This window comes from Rhinopithecus roxellana, chromosome 16 (assembly GCF_007565055.1).
Source record: "Rhinopithecus roxellana isolate Shanxi Qingling chromosome 16, ASM756505v1, whole genome shotgun sequence".
Lineage (NCBI taxonomy): Eukaryota > Metazoa > Chordata > Mammalia > Primates > Cercopithecidae > Rhinopithecus > Rhinopithecus roxellana.
Window position 1 is genome coordinate 98030052 of NC_044564.1, and position 13526 is coordinate 98043577.

General features: G+C 56.8%; 1 protein-coding gene across 4 annotated transcripts in view; it reads left to right on the plus strand.

Moving 5' to 3' along the window:
• NEK6 (NIMA related kinase 6) overlaps positions 1-13526 on the plus strand; it is a 102777-nt gene that overhangs the window by 33259 nt on the left and 55992 nt on the right. For 3 of the 4 annotated variants that reach the window (XM_030920414.1, XM_030920415.1, XM_010365841.2), the window contains exon 2: positions 12046-12164. In XM_030920414.1, the coding sequence (XP_030776274.1) occupies positions 12075-12164 (90 nt within the window). In that variant the 5' untranslated portion in view covers positions 12046-12074. Of the gene's footprint in view, positions 1-2166; positions 2280-12045; positions 12165-13526 lie in introns of those variants that run through there. The other variant, XM_030920416.1, reaches the window with a different exon arrangement.

Here is a 13526-nt window from a genome sequence, read left to right on the forward strand (position 1 = left end):
AGTCCAGCCCACCCATGTTGCAGGTGGGGAAACTGAGGCCTAGAGATAGCCTGTGACTTTCCCAAGACCATGGAGCCCTACAGGAGTCCGAGTTCTGACTCCTGGGCCATCAGAGCTCACACAGCACAGCTCAGAGCACAAGCCGCTCCTGCAGAGCTAAAAATGGCCACAGACTTCCTAAGCCCAACTCCAGGGTTCAGCAAGGATCCTGGTCAGGAGAGCGACACTGGAAGGTGCAGGGGTTGCCGTGGCGTGGCCCCAGATGCTGTGATTTTGTGCCAGCCCCGTCACACCGTACAGGTGGTAGGACCGGGCAAAGAAGACGCCGCCACTCGGACGCGCTGAGCTGTGCACAGCTGCATGGAGATTGTGCTGGGGGCTCGCGGTGACTCTCAGGAGGCCCCGGCCTGGCCTGTCTGGAGCCTTCTCTGTGAATTGATGCTGGCAATGCCCACTTGCAGGGTTTTAGGGGACGTGGATCTGTGGCCACCTCCCCAAGGGGTGCTGCATGCACCAGGTCCTGACTGGGAGTCTAGCCCCCAGGGCCTGTGGACGGCTGGCCTGGGCCCAGCCTCAGCCCCCCAAGGGTGCTGGTAGCTGGCATATGCCTGACAGTTGGGGCCGGCTGGCGGGAAGGTGTGTGGCAGGTGGCGGAGCCTTGGTGCCAGGATCTCACTCGCGGGTCCTCCAGGGCCTCAGCTGCTGTACGCCTGTGTCGGTCCCGGTGGTGGTGGAGCTGCAGATGGGGCACAAGGGTGGTTTGCCCAGTTCAGAAGTGGCACGTTCTGAAGAAGGAAGCAGGCGCTGGCCACAGAGAGCCCCTCTTGGGGACCAAAGGCTGTGGCTGGCCTGCAGAGCCCAGATTCCTCTCACAGACTGGGTGGTGGGGCGGGGGTCTTTCTGGCCTCCGTGCCCTTGAACTCACGGTGTCTTCTACTGGGAATCCCCTTCCCCTTTAGTCCAAACCCTACTGGTTCTTCTGGGCCACCTCAGGTTTTCTACCTGTTGTCCAAAGTTCCCCGTAACCTGGCCCAGCCAGAAGCAGCAGCCATGGGTCCTTTTCCTGGGCAGTGTCATGCTCTTTCTAGCTTGTGGATAGCAGTTCCAGGGCCTGCTCCTGGGGACCTGTAAGAGCAGGAGCTGTGTCTGCGTCGTCTTGGGGTCCCAAAGGCAAGACAGGAAAACTCCGCGTCCTCTGATCCTGGATCCGCACCCTCGTTTTAGAGAATGCAGGGCCCGAATAAGGATGCAATAACAATCAAATAATAACTCCATTGATGGGGTATCTGCTGTGTGCCCAGCCTGGCCCTAAGCTCTTTTGACTCGTGCGATGTTGTGTAACCCGCCAGCACCCTGGGCGGTAGATACTACCATTGTCCCTGTTTTACCCATGAGAACGCAGGTGTACACAGCTGGGATGTGGCTAAGCCAGAACTTGAACCAGGACTGCCACCTGCCAGGGCTCTCATCTCATGGGCAACCAAGGATTTGGGCCCAGTTTACAAAGGAGAGAATAGAAAAGATTAAGCTTTTAAAGGGACAGCAAGACCTGGGCACGGTGGCTCACACCTATGATCTCAGCATTTTGGGAGGCCGAGGCCAGCAGATTACCTGAGGTCAGGAGTTCGAGACCAGCCTGACCAACATGGAGAAACCCCATCTCTACTAAAAATAGAAAATTAGCCAGACATGGTGGCGGGCGCCTGTAATCCCAACTACTCGGGAGGCTGAGGCAGGAGAATCACTTGAACCTGGGAGGCGGAGGTTGTGGTTAGCCAAGATCGTACCGCTGCACGCCAGCCTGGGCAACAAGAGCGAAACTCCATCTCAAATAAATGAACAGCAAGAACAGTTATGCTTTTCAGCATTTTGCTGGGCCCCAGTGTGGATAGGTGGGGAGCGAGCACAAGGACCAAAGGAAAGGACCCTTATCCCTCCCTGAGCCCACACTGGTCTCATCGGGTGGCACTGCCATCAGATTCCAGTCCCTGGTGAGCAGGGGGCTCCGTGGTGGCTGTGACAAGTTCCATTCGCCTTGGAGGTGGCAGCCGGAGCTATTTTTAGAGCAGCGCGTGGTGGGGGAGTTTCCTTTTGGCTGTGTCTGGGGACTGGAGTCTTGGGAAGGGGAAGTCCCATGCGGAGACAGAGGCCCTTCTTCCTGCACCCAGCCCAGCCCAGAGAGGCCACCCGGCTTCCTGGAGGCACCGGCACCTCATGTCCGTCCTCAACTCAGAGCTGAGCAGACCTTCCCTGGAGCTTCTCAGGAGCCACTTCAAAAGGTACCCAGACTTTCTCTGCCTCCTGCTATGGGAACTGCTTGCTCTCAGGGGTGTGTCCAGTGACGGATGGGGAACCAGGCCCTAGGGACCTCCAGGGCTGGGGCTCCAGGGACCTCGACCTGGCTGCACCTCTGCTACCCACCACTGCCCATTTGGCCAGTCCCACCAGCCTGGCAGGACCTTTGCCACTAGCCTGGGACGGGGTGGCTGCTGATGGCTGGTTTTACGTTCAGTAATCCCCGCGCTTGGCCAGAACTTCTGAGTTTCCAGGGAAGCAGAAAAAGCCATTTTTCTTTCTCCAGGGTGGGTTTTGTCTGCCCCTTCCTGCCTGTAGGAAGGAGACAAAATTAGGGGAGACCAGGGGCTTGAAAGCTTTCCCTGCATGGAGACCACTGGATGGGGAACACCGAAGCCATCCAGCCACGGGGCTGTTCCGCTTGGTCCTCCTTCCACTGTCAGTCAGCAGGGTATAGCTGCGGTTTGAGACAGCATACGATACAAGAGTCTCTGCTTTGAAATTCATCCCTTCCCTTAAGCCCTAGGCTCTCCCCAGGGGCCTGCCCTGGCGTGAGTTGGCCTGGGGGGCCAGGCTTCTCCCTCCTGGCCTCAGGTGTTTCTGTACTAAGTCAGCAACCCCTTACCCAGCCTCTCCTCTGCCACCTGCTGGGGCTGTTTAGTCTCTACCCCCAAGGAAATTTCCACGTTCAAGGAGAGAGGACACGTGGATTAGACAGAGACAGCACGGGTGAGCAGGCTGTGGAGCTGGGAGTGACTGAGTGAGTCCAGGAAGGCTGCCTGGAGGAGATGCCCAGGAGAGAAGTTTGCTGGGAGGCAGCTCATTCCAGGCAGGAGGAGCAGAGCCTGCCAAGGCCTGGAGGTGAGAGCAAGATCATTTCCCCAATCAGGCAGGGGTCTCTGGGATGAAGGACCTGCTAGCGGGCCTGGGACTCCTGGAGTGAGACCGCAGCTTTCCCCAGCTGCATTGTGATCTCCAAAGGATCACCCTTAGGCAAACGATTAAAATGCAGACTTTGGAGAGGGTTGGATCTGAGTTCAGAAATGGGCCATGCTGCTTATCAGCTGCATGAGCTTGACAAGCCATTTAACTTCCCTGCACCTCAGTTTCTTCATCTGTAAAAGTGGAGGGCTTGCAGACCTCGCAGCAGGGATATGCCTGCAGTACCCGACACAGGGGAAGCACTCAACAGATCTCAGCTTCGTCTTCAGGGAGGCTGGGAGAGGACCCAGCCCTGACTAGGTCCCAGAGTCAAGAACCTTCTGGGCAGAAGCCAAAATGCCTTGTTGCCTCTTTAACTGAGAGACAAGATGTTTACAGCTCCTGCATTTTCTTCTTCCAGAATTGGGTTTATTACCTGAGGAGGAAGTGGAAGGTGATTGCAATGCTCCTCGGTTTTCAAAAAGGCGCTGGGAACCCTGCAGTGTGTGGCCCAGTTGGTTTTCAATCGCCGGTGACTTTTGGCTGATCTGTGACCACAGGGATGCTGAGCCTTCAGCAGAGGTTTCTTGGGGTTGCAGGAGGGTGGGAAGAGCAGGAGGATGGGAAGAGCCCCCTCCACCTACTGGTCAGAAATTCATTCCGCCAACCCCCCGTGGGTGCCCACTTTTCACCAGGCCCTGGGTGAGGCACTGGAGGTTTAGAGATGACTACAAAGGTCAGTCCCTGCCCTTAAAGGCTGGCCGAGGAGGCAGACATGGTGACAAAGGAAGCAGTTTGTGCCCGTAACAGTCCACCTTTAGGGAGAAACCTGTGTAGATACCACCAGATGGGAAAGGGAAGAAGGGGCCTTAGTGCCCCCTGGATGCCCACTGTGTACTCACAGAGTCCTTGCAGCCTCCCTGCAAGTTTGGGCTGTTCCTCTTTGTGGATGGGGACATTTAAGGCTCAGGGAGGGGACGGGACTTCCCCAAGGTCCCATAAGAAGTGCCAAGACTATGGCCGGGCGTGGTGGCTCACGCCTGTAATCCTAGCACTTTGAGAGGCCAAGGTAGGAGGATCACCTGAGGTTAAGGAGTTCGAGACCAGCCTGACCACCATGGCGAAACCCCATCTCTACTAAAAATACAAACATTAGCTGGGCGTGGTGGTGTGCACTTGTAATCTCAGCTACTCGGGAGCCTGACTAGTGTGTTAGGTCCTCCCTGCCAGCCAGTCTGCCTGGGTGTGGTGGTCCTTCCAGCCCCTGGGCTTGCACTGAGTTTCTTTCTGTAATTGCTTGGTCTGGCTGCTCTGAGAAGCAGGTTCAAATGACAGGAGAATCGCTTGAACCCAGGAGGTGGAGGTTGCAGTGAGCAGAGATTGCACCATTGCACTCCAGCCTGGGTGACAGAGCAAGACTCCATCTCAAAAAAAAAAAAGAAAAAAGAAGTGCTGAGATGAAGGAGGGCCCAGAGACCTGGTCCTGGCGGATGAGTGGGACTTTGCCCACTGAGAGGCACCGATGGGTCTTTAGTCCAGGGCTGGTGCGTGGAATGACATGGAAGGACCAGGTGCTGTGTCGCTGGGGAGGGGGACCTGTCATTTAATATGGCTGCATACAGGGCCTGGGAGATACTGGGGGCAAATGCATGAGGGCAGGCTTGTGCCAAGTGGTCAGGGAATGGCTTCCTCCAGTGTGCGGACCTTGTGCTGTGGAGTTTCGGGAGAGATCTGCAGGTTCAGGCTTGTGTGTTAGGAAAACTTTTCCATGGCGGGCCGGAGATTGGGCTGGAGGGGAGTGTGGAGGCTGGAGGGGAGTTGGAGGCTGAAGGTGACTGTAGGGACAAGGCCAGCACAGGGTGGAGGCCCCGGGGTGAGTGAAGACATTTGGAGGAACATGGGTGGGACTGGATGAAGACCAGGTGTGGGTCCTGGGGGAGGCTACAGCGGCCCTGTTTCTGGGTGGGCACCACGTGGCCCCCAATCAGCTGGCCTCCTGATCCTGCAGGCCCACCCTGGGGGAGGCCCCACCACCCTGAGGAAGGGGGCAGTGGGGAACCTGTCTGCATGGCCACCTTCCAGGAGTGGCTCATGGTCCTGCGTCCCTGCACCTTAGAGAAGCCAGGCTTCCACTGATCATGGAGCTGCAGAATCTGGGCAGGATGCATGGCTTTGCGGGTGGAGGGCTGGGGCGAGCGTGAAGGAACACAGGACCCAGCCGGAAACCAGACGCCATCTGTGGCTTGTCCCCTCCAGCTCGACAGGCCCCCATGACTCTGGCCTGAGATCAAGCTGCTTCCTGTCAAGTGATGAATGGGCAACGTCTGCTTATCCTGAGACCAGACAAGAAGGGGGGCCGGGGCTGGGGAAGGACCCAGCCGCCAGAGCCACAGCTCTGGGCCAGAATTCCTTCATTCAGTCATTTATTCACACCCTCTTCCAAGGCAGTTTGGACCAGGGCAGCCTTGGTTTCGAGTGTCAGTTCTGCCTGCCGCCTGCTGTGTGACCTGGCACCCGCCACTTAACCTGTCTGAACTTTGGTTTCTCCTCTGAACAATGTGGATCATAGCGGTGCCTGCCTAGGTGTCTGTAAGGGTGAACGAGGTACAAGCAGCACTGGGCACCTGCCTGGCGCATGTGTGGTACACGCTCTGTTGGCGGGGGCTGTTATTCTAGTCCTCCCTGCCAGCCAGTCTGCCTGGGCGTGGCATTCCCTACAGCCCCTGGGCTTGTGCTGAGTTTCTTTCTGTGATTGCTCAGTCTGGCTGGTCTGAGGAGCAGGTTCAAATGGCAGCTTTCTCCACTGTGTGGACTCAACTTTGGCAAAAACCATGTTTCTCCTTGGAGCCTTAGTTTCCTCATCAGCCAGACAAGGGTGATGGCACTTTGCAGGTTTCTTGGGAGATGCCGTCTCACCCGTGGATGTTGGCTGATGTTGAAGTTGGTCCAGCCTTGACCCAGCCAGTGGCCAGGTGCAGTGAGCTGCCCTTGCCGAGCCTCCAGTCTCCAGCTCCCTGGGGCACGTGTCAGTCAGTGGAGCCTCTGCAGGCCGACTGAAGGCCCCAGGCAGTGGGCATCCATCCTAGGCCCCTGCCACCAGGAGCCAGCTGGACCAACAGACATCGCCCCTGGTGCTGGCACTGGTGTTGCCAGTACCATTCGCTCGGGGCAGAGAGAAAGCTGTGTGTGCCTGAGTGCGAAGCCACAGGGACAGCTTCCTGCTTTAGGGAAAACAACCTGTGAAGCTGTCCCCTCGGCTGGAGGCCCAGAGGAGGGGCCTCGCTCGGAAACTGCGGGGAAGTACAGTGTCTGGCCGAGGCTGACCTCCAAGGCCAGGAGTGTGGTTCTTCCTGGACTTGGCAACACCTGTCAGTCTGGGAACCATAACTTTCTTTGCTGCCTCTACCCTCTGCTTCAGTGGACAGAACGAGACCATGCCTGTGCTCAGAGCCTGGTGGGCATTAGCTGACCCCTGACCATGCCTGTGCATGTGCACACACAGGAGCAGAAGAGGCAGGCAGGACACACACTGTTACCGCCTGCGGGGTTCAGAGCAAGGAAAGGTTAAGAGCCAGTATATGAATGCACTTCCGTGGACCCCAGTACACATGGATCCTTGCAAGCTCATGCCCCCAAACCTGCTCCAAGCGGGGTCCTTGGACAGAGCCCTCCTGGTGTCTGAGGTCGTGCTTCACTGGCCGGGCCACGATGAGCCACCAGTCTCCATGAAGTGTGGCATTTAGCAGGGGGCACAGGAGGGACTTCCCCTAGGTGAAGTTTCCAAAAATTCAGAGGCAAGGGCCACATGACAGCCTTGGTCAGAAAGGCCACTTGGAACCTCAGAGCCAGCCCATTACAGCAGCCGATCCCGTCCAGCAGGTGCCTGGATTAAACCCAAGCGCTCATGTCTCCCTAGGGTCACAGCCCACGTTAGTGAGAGCCTCATCCATGGCCAGGCAGGGCGCGGCACAGCGGTGGGCTTTGCTTCGTCAACCACAGCTCACGAAGATGATGAAGATGTTTGCTCCAGAGCAGTCCTAAAGAGGCCATGCAGCGTAGGACATTGAGCAGCCATCTTGGGTCCAGCAGCCCCAGCTCTGTCACTTACCAGCTGCGTTACCCAGGGCAGGGGCGACCCTGGGCAAGTCCCTGCCTCAGTCCCCGTGTCTGTCACATGGAGGTGATCACTTCTCCATTGTACAGCGAGGGTAGCTTCAATAACTAAGTAGCCTCACAGCTAAAGCCGCAGAGGTCCCTTCCCATGTGCCAGGCTCTGTGCTAAGGAGTTTACAGTGACCCTAAGGGGAAGATCTGACTGTTAGCCCATTTTCCAGATGAAAAAACTGAGACACAGCGTGGTTAGATGAAACCAGGCTAGGACCTGGACCCCCGCAGTCCAGCTCCCCACCAGCCTCACTGAACCCTGAGGCTCCCCCCAATCTGGTCCCTAGGTGCCTGGGGACACACAGCAGGCAGCAGCCTATTGTTGTTCAAAGCCAGGAACCGGAGCTGGGAAGCCTCACTGTGCAGCTATCCACAGTGCCTTGCAAATGTAGGGCCCTTGCTTGAGACAGAAGAAAAGCCCTCTTTGAGGTGGTGTTCAGTGTGGCCTGTGGCTCTGGGTCTTGCATTCCATGGATTTTTGGCCCCTGACTTGGGCTTGGCAGCCACTACCTCATTGTTCTGCAGCTTGGCAGGAGCCACGGGATCCCGGGGACAGGCAGTCCCCAGTGTTACCCGGAGGTGCCTGCACGCATGTGCTAAGGGTCTTTTCCCTGCTCCCTGTGGCTCGTCCTTCCGCATACCCTTTGCCTTGATCTTTCTGCATCTGAACCCCCTAAGAAGCAGTTTCTGGCAGGATTTCCAGAGCAAAGGGCTTGGGTTTCTGTTGGGGAGTGGACCAATAAAACAAACTGCCCTAAAATCCAATACCCATGGAGAGCCCCAAGAGGCAGTGGGTTCCTTGGAACAAAGACGGGGTTTAGAGTCACTGAGATCTGGATTTGAATCCTTTCTCTGCAGCTTATTAGCCTAATGGCATCGAGCCTCTTCTCTCTGAGTCTCAGTTTCCCCATCTATAAAATGGGTCTACTAACAGCCCCAAGGGTGAATGGGAAAGACCTGGTTCACATGAACCATCATCCCTTCCTTTCTCCCTTCCTCCTTTCCCCCGCACCTTCCTGCCTCCTTCCCCTCAGCAGGGACCCTCTCTGGCTGTCAGTGAGCAGGGGCTTGCAGAGTCCTCCGTGGCTGCTGCTTTCCTAGAACAAGGAACATCAACACCCACTGGCTCCTCCCTCGAGGTTCCCTTAGGTTCTGGACAGAGCAGCTTGTAATGACTGGGGTTTGGCAGCAAAGGGAGTATAGACAGTGGTGCTGCATCAGCTTTCTGTGGTCAGTGGGGCAGAGTCTCCGGGGGCTCCAGCCCCTGGGGACCCTGTGGGGGAAATGGGCCCTTGTGGTCCGCCAGCCCTGAGATCACCCCTGTGCATCAGCAGCATAGGCCCCATTCTCAGGTGGAGAGAGGGCCCATTCTGGGTGGAGCCGACTGGAAAGCTGATGGTGTTGCCGTGTAAGACCTGTAGGGAGTGCAGTGCCGTAGTTTTGGACAAAGATGCAGTTGTCGGTTCAAGTCCTGGCTCCTCTTGCCTGTGATCCATGGGACCCGGGCAAATTTCTTAACCTTTTCGTGCCTCAGTTTTCTCATCTGGAAAATGGGACCATAATAGACCTTACTTCATGGGGTTGTTGACAAAATTAGATGGGCTAATAGGGGTGAAGAGTATAGGACAGGGCCCAGCATGATCAGGGCCCTGCAATTATTCACTCTTATTCCTGGTCCCCCTTGCACTGTTCCTGGAGCCCTGCCTGTGTGAGTGAGGCCTTAGGTGAGCTCCTGAGAGTGTGCAGACCATGGCCTCTGGCCACAGCTGTTGGAGAATGCGGTCAGCGCCACGTGGGGAGGGCAGGAGTGACATTCCCAGGCACCTGCTAGGGCTCCCCCGCAGTGGGATTTGCCCAAGGTCTCAGCTGGTGAGTGACAGGGTCGAGATTTCACTGCCAAGGTTTCCTGTACATGGGAGGCCCCAGGGCAGGTGGGCAGGTAAGCCGATGTGTGTGTGGGTCTCGCAGGGGTGGCCTGTGGGCCAAGCCTGGTGCCTTCTGAGATAAAAATGGAACCTTCTCACTGAAGACAGTTCTCCACCCTTTCCCTGGAGGACTCCCTAAGGGCAGAGGACGGTGAACATGTCACCTTGGGGGTTCTGGGGGTGCAGCCGGAAACAGCTGCAGAGCCTGCAGGAGGCTCTGTTTTATCTTCAAATTCATGCGCATTTTACGTTCTGCTCCCTCTTGTGTTTCCCCCTAACAAAGATACCTGGGGAAGGTGCTTCATGTTTATCTGTTTGTCCTGGGGCTCTTCATACCCTGGGTGTTCCACTGTGTCACCTGGGGATGTCACCTGCGCTCCAGTACAGGAACTCGGCACAAATGGTGGAGACACTGAGTGTGCCATGGTCCCATCTGCATTTGAGGGCTTGGCAGGGAGAGCACTGAGCGCTGGGAGACCCAGGTGGGAGATGAGGCCTGTGCTGAGGCAGAGGCAGGGATAGGGAGGGAAGAGGCAGGTGCACCCATAATGCCCCTCCATGTGACACTGATCTGACAGTGCTCTGTGTGCACAGAGTAAAAAGACAGCAAGAGACCTACTGATTGATCTGTCCACACTGGGATGAACCACATCAAACGGCCGAGTCTGTGGGTCAAAGTTGGTTGAGTTTCTGCAGCTGCCCAAGCAGGAGACTGCATGAGCCAGGCTTGGCAGGACTTGTAGCCAGCGAGGGCCCCCCGACCCTGAGTTGAGCGTGTTCTGCAGTCTATACCATCCACTTCCCTGCGGTCTCACGTCCTGTAATCTATCTTGAGAGAGCAGATTTATCCCAGAACAGCCTGTGGAAGGTGTGGGGCAGGGAAGGGAGCTGGGCCGCCCTGAGGATACAGAGGGAGAAGGGTGCTGGGAGCCAGCCTGAAAGTTCTGGGGAGCCTCAGGGTGCCTTTGAGGGCACAACTTGGTAGGCCCAGCTCGGCGGGCGAGTTAGGGTTTGGTGGACATCCTTTGAGCCTGAGAGGTCTGATTGGTCAACCACTGTAGCTGGAAACAGACTACAGTGAGGAGGAAGGAAGAGTGACTTGCACCTTGAGACACAGTGGCCGGACCTCTCGGAGCTGGCTGTGACAGCCCGGCGGGTGTGGATGCCTTTCCCACCTCCTGGAACACCCCCGTGTTAATAGGGGCGTGGGTCTACCCGGGAGGGAGTGGTAGGGCTGCTGGCCCAGCAGACTGGGGGAAGACTCTTGGTTTGGAATTTGACTGGGGCGTAGGTGACCAGGTGAGACAGCAGAAGGTGGGGGCCGTCTGGAGAGAGATGACATCTTCGGCTGGGTCCTCCAGAAGCCAAACCTGAGATGGGGATATGTAGGCATGGGATTTATGAAGTGGCCCTGGGGGAACCACTCAGGGAGGAGGGAGGGCAAGGCCAGGAATGGGCAGGAGACGGACCAGAGGTTCCATCTCAGACAAAACCCGCTGACCACACCAGGGGCTTTGGGATGCAAGTCACAGCTTGGAGGGCCCCGACCTGATACAGGGGACTGGCTTTCATGCTCGCTCCCTTAGCTGTTGAATAAGGGCCACTGCGGGGGGGCCCTCCGTTCCTCAGGACTTCTGACTCTCCAGGGGTACAGCGGAGCTGCTCTGGGAGCCTAGGCCAGGCCTCAAAGGGTTCTGCCTAGGATGTGGTCACACGAGAGGTGTCCTCGGGACATCCAGGGCTTGTCGGGGAGAAGGAGCAGCGGCCAGGAACAGGGGCCTCACCACTTGCGTGATCTAGTGCCTTTCATGCACGCCACGTGGGAGCCCTGGCACACAGGAGGTGCTGCAGAAATGCTTGTGAGGCGAGCGCAGATCTCTCCTCCCAGGGAGGAGGAGGGCTTTTCTCCTGGCATCAGGAAGGATCCCGGTGGCTAGGTCATGCAGCTTCTGTGCGCATAACAGACCCTGCCCCGGAAGCACTTGTCTGATGGTGGAGGCCAGAGGCTAAAATATTGGAGGAGATGCTCAGATGGCCTTGAGCTCAGGACTGGGCACATAGTGGGTGCTTAACCAGGGACCTGTGGCTGCTGTGACTACCTGTGACCAGCATCTCTGACGCTCCCAGGGCAGCACAAGCCCTGGAGGCTGAGGCGGGCTGTTCCTTTGCACAGAGGTCTAAGTAAGACGGCAAACAGGACCTCTTGACCCTGGCCTTCCCTGTGTCACACGTGTGGTGTGCCAGGGCCCAGCCAGGACAAGGACATGGGCTCCTTCCCAGAGCCGCTGTCTGCAGCCTGATCAAGGCCTTTCTCTTCTGAGCACCCAGGCTGCCAGCATGGGTATAGGTGAGGGTGACAATGGGGGATAGGGGTACAGAACTGCTCCTCAAGAAGCAGGGGCAGTGCTGTGGAAAAAACAAGACTTTGGACTCCAGCAAATGTGGGGTTGAATCCAGTGTCTTCCTTCCTGGCCTTGGAGGCTGCTGAAGAACGTTTACCTGCCTGGATCTTCTTCCAGTGGGAATAATCCTAGTGACTTAGGACAGTCTAACAGAGGGAGACTGTGTCACCCAGGGATGTCAAGTTGTAGCCCTGCCACTTCAGAGCTGGGTGGCCGTGGCCAAATTACTAAACGGCTTTGCACCTCAGCTCACGCATCTGTAAAATGGAGTGAGCAAAAGTCCCTCCTCCTTCTGAGGGTCTCAGAGAAAGTGAACAGGCCGCTGTTTTCTGTTGCAGCTCGTGCCCTTGTGAGGCTGGCATGCAGGATGGCAGGACAGCCCGGCCACATGCCCCACGGAGGGAGTTCCAACAACCTCTGCCACACTCTGGGGCCTGCGCACCCTCCTGACCCACAGGTAAGCCCCTTACCTTTGTCTGCAGCACGCTGAAGAGTCCCCAGGAATACAGATCCCTGAGCCTCCTTTGTCCAAACTCCTACTGGTGGAAACTCTTCAGCTTCCTGAAACAGAACCTCTTCTTGAATGCTTCCAGTGATGGGGAGCTCACTACCATATCTAGTGAGCTCATCATTGAATTCAGTAATACTCAGAGAAGCCTCCTCTGCCAAACTCTAGGCTGGGACCCTGGACCTTAATCATGCCCCTGGGTGTTCCAAGTGGATGGAACAGCTTTATCTCAGGGATCAGCATGGTTGGAAGGGTACAGAGGGTACTGTGGACGCCCTGAGGACAGCGAGGGACTCAGAGCAATGGGCTGACTGTACTGAGGGTCAGAAAATTCTTTCTTACAGTGAGCCAACATTGCCTCCCATTTTGGTCTTAACTGTGTTTCAGTCCCTTTCAGCCTCTTCTAGAACCAGCAGCGTTTGGGAGAACACTGGCTTTCTGACGCCTGCCTCACACTCTCTGTAGATACCTTGGAGAGCCGGGCAGCCTTCAGGAGCTTTTCTGAAGGTGACTTCTAGGTTTCTGAACTGCCTTGTGCACCCCATGCTGCTCGGGCCTGGCACTCCCTCCCTGACCCCTCTTCCAAGTCAGTGCAAATGCTGCTCCCTCTGGGGAGACCTCCACCTCCACCCTGCTCTCTGCTCTGGGCTGCCCGCACACCTTGTCCACACACCTGGGTGGTGGCCGTGATCACATCTCACTGGGGCACTAGTTCCTGGGTCTGCCTCACTTTCTAGACAGAGAGCTCCCCTGGAGCGGGGCTTCACTGGTGGGACCATTGCACGCCGGGCACAGAGAGGCCCTGCATGCTCGCTGAGTTAAGGAACTGTGGATGCGTGTGCGGTGTACCCATGTAGGATGGGGCTGTGTGCAAGACACACTCAGGTCTGCTGTTAGGGAGCACACAGCCTCATGGGAGAGAAAGATAAGGAACTGAGCAAAAGAACCTTGCGGGCCTAAGGAGCCCAGCAAGGCACCTGATCCGGGGCCAGAGAGGCTTCCTCACGGAAGTGGCATGCAAAGACCTGGAGGGGACAGAGAGCTTGTCTGGGCAGGTTGACCTAAGCCAGATCCTGTAAGGTTCTGTGGCCAGCTTAGAATGATGAGAAGTTCTCTTATGTGGTGTTGGCTTTTGGTCCAAAGGATGTGAGACCTAAATTCAGGGGAGGCTCAGAGATAGCCAGCCTCCTGAGCCATGGAGGTCTTGGTCATAGCTTCTAATTGCCCAATCCCTCTTGGAAGACTTCAGATTGGCTGATGTTTGACCTCAATGGCAAGGTCGCCATGTATAGTTGTACAGGTTATGCACTG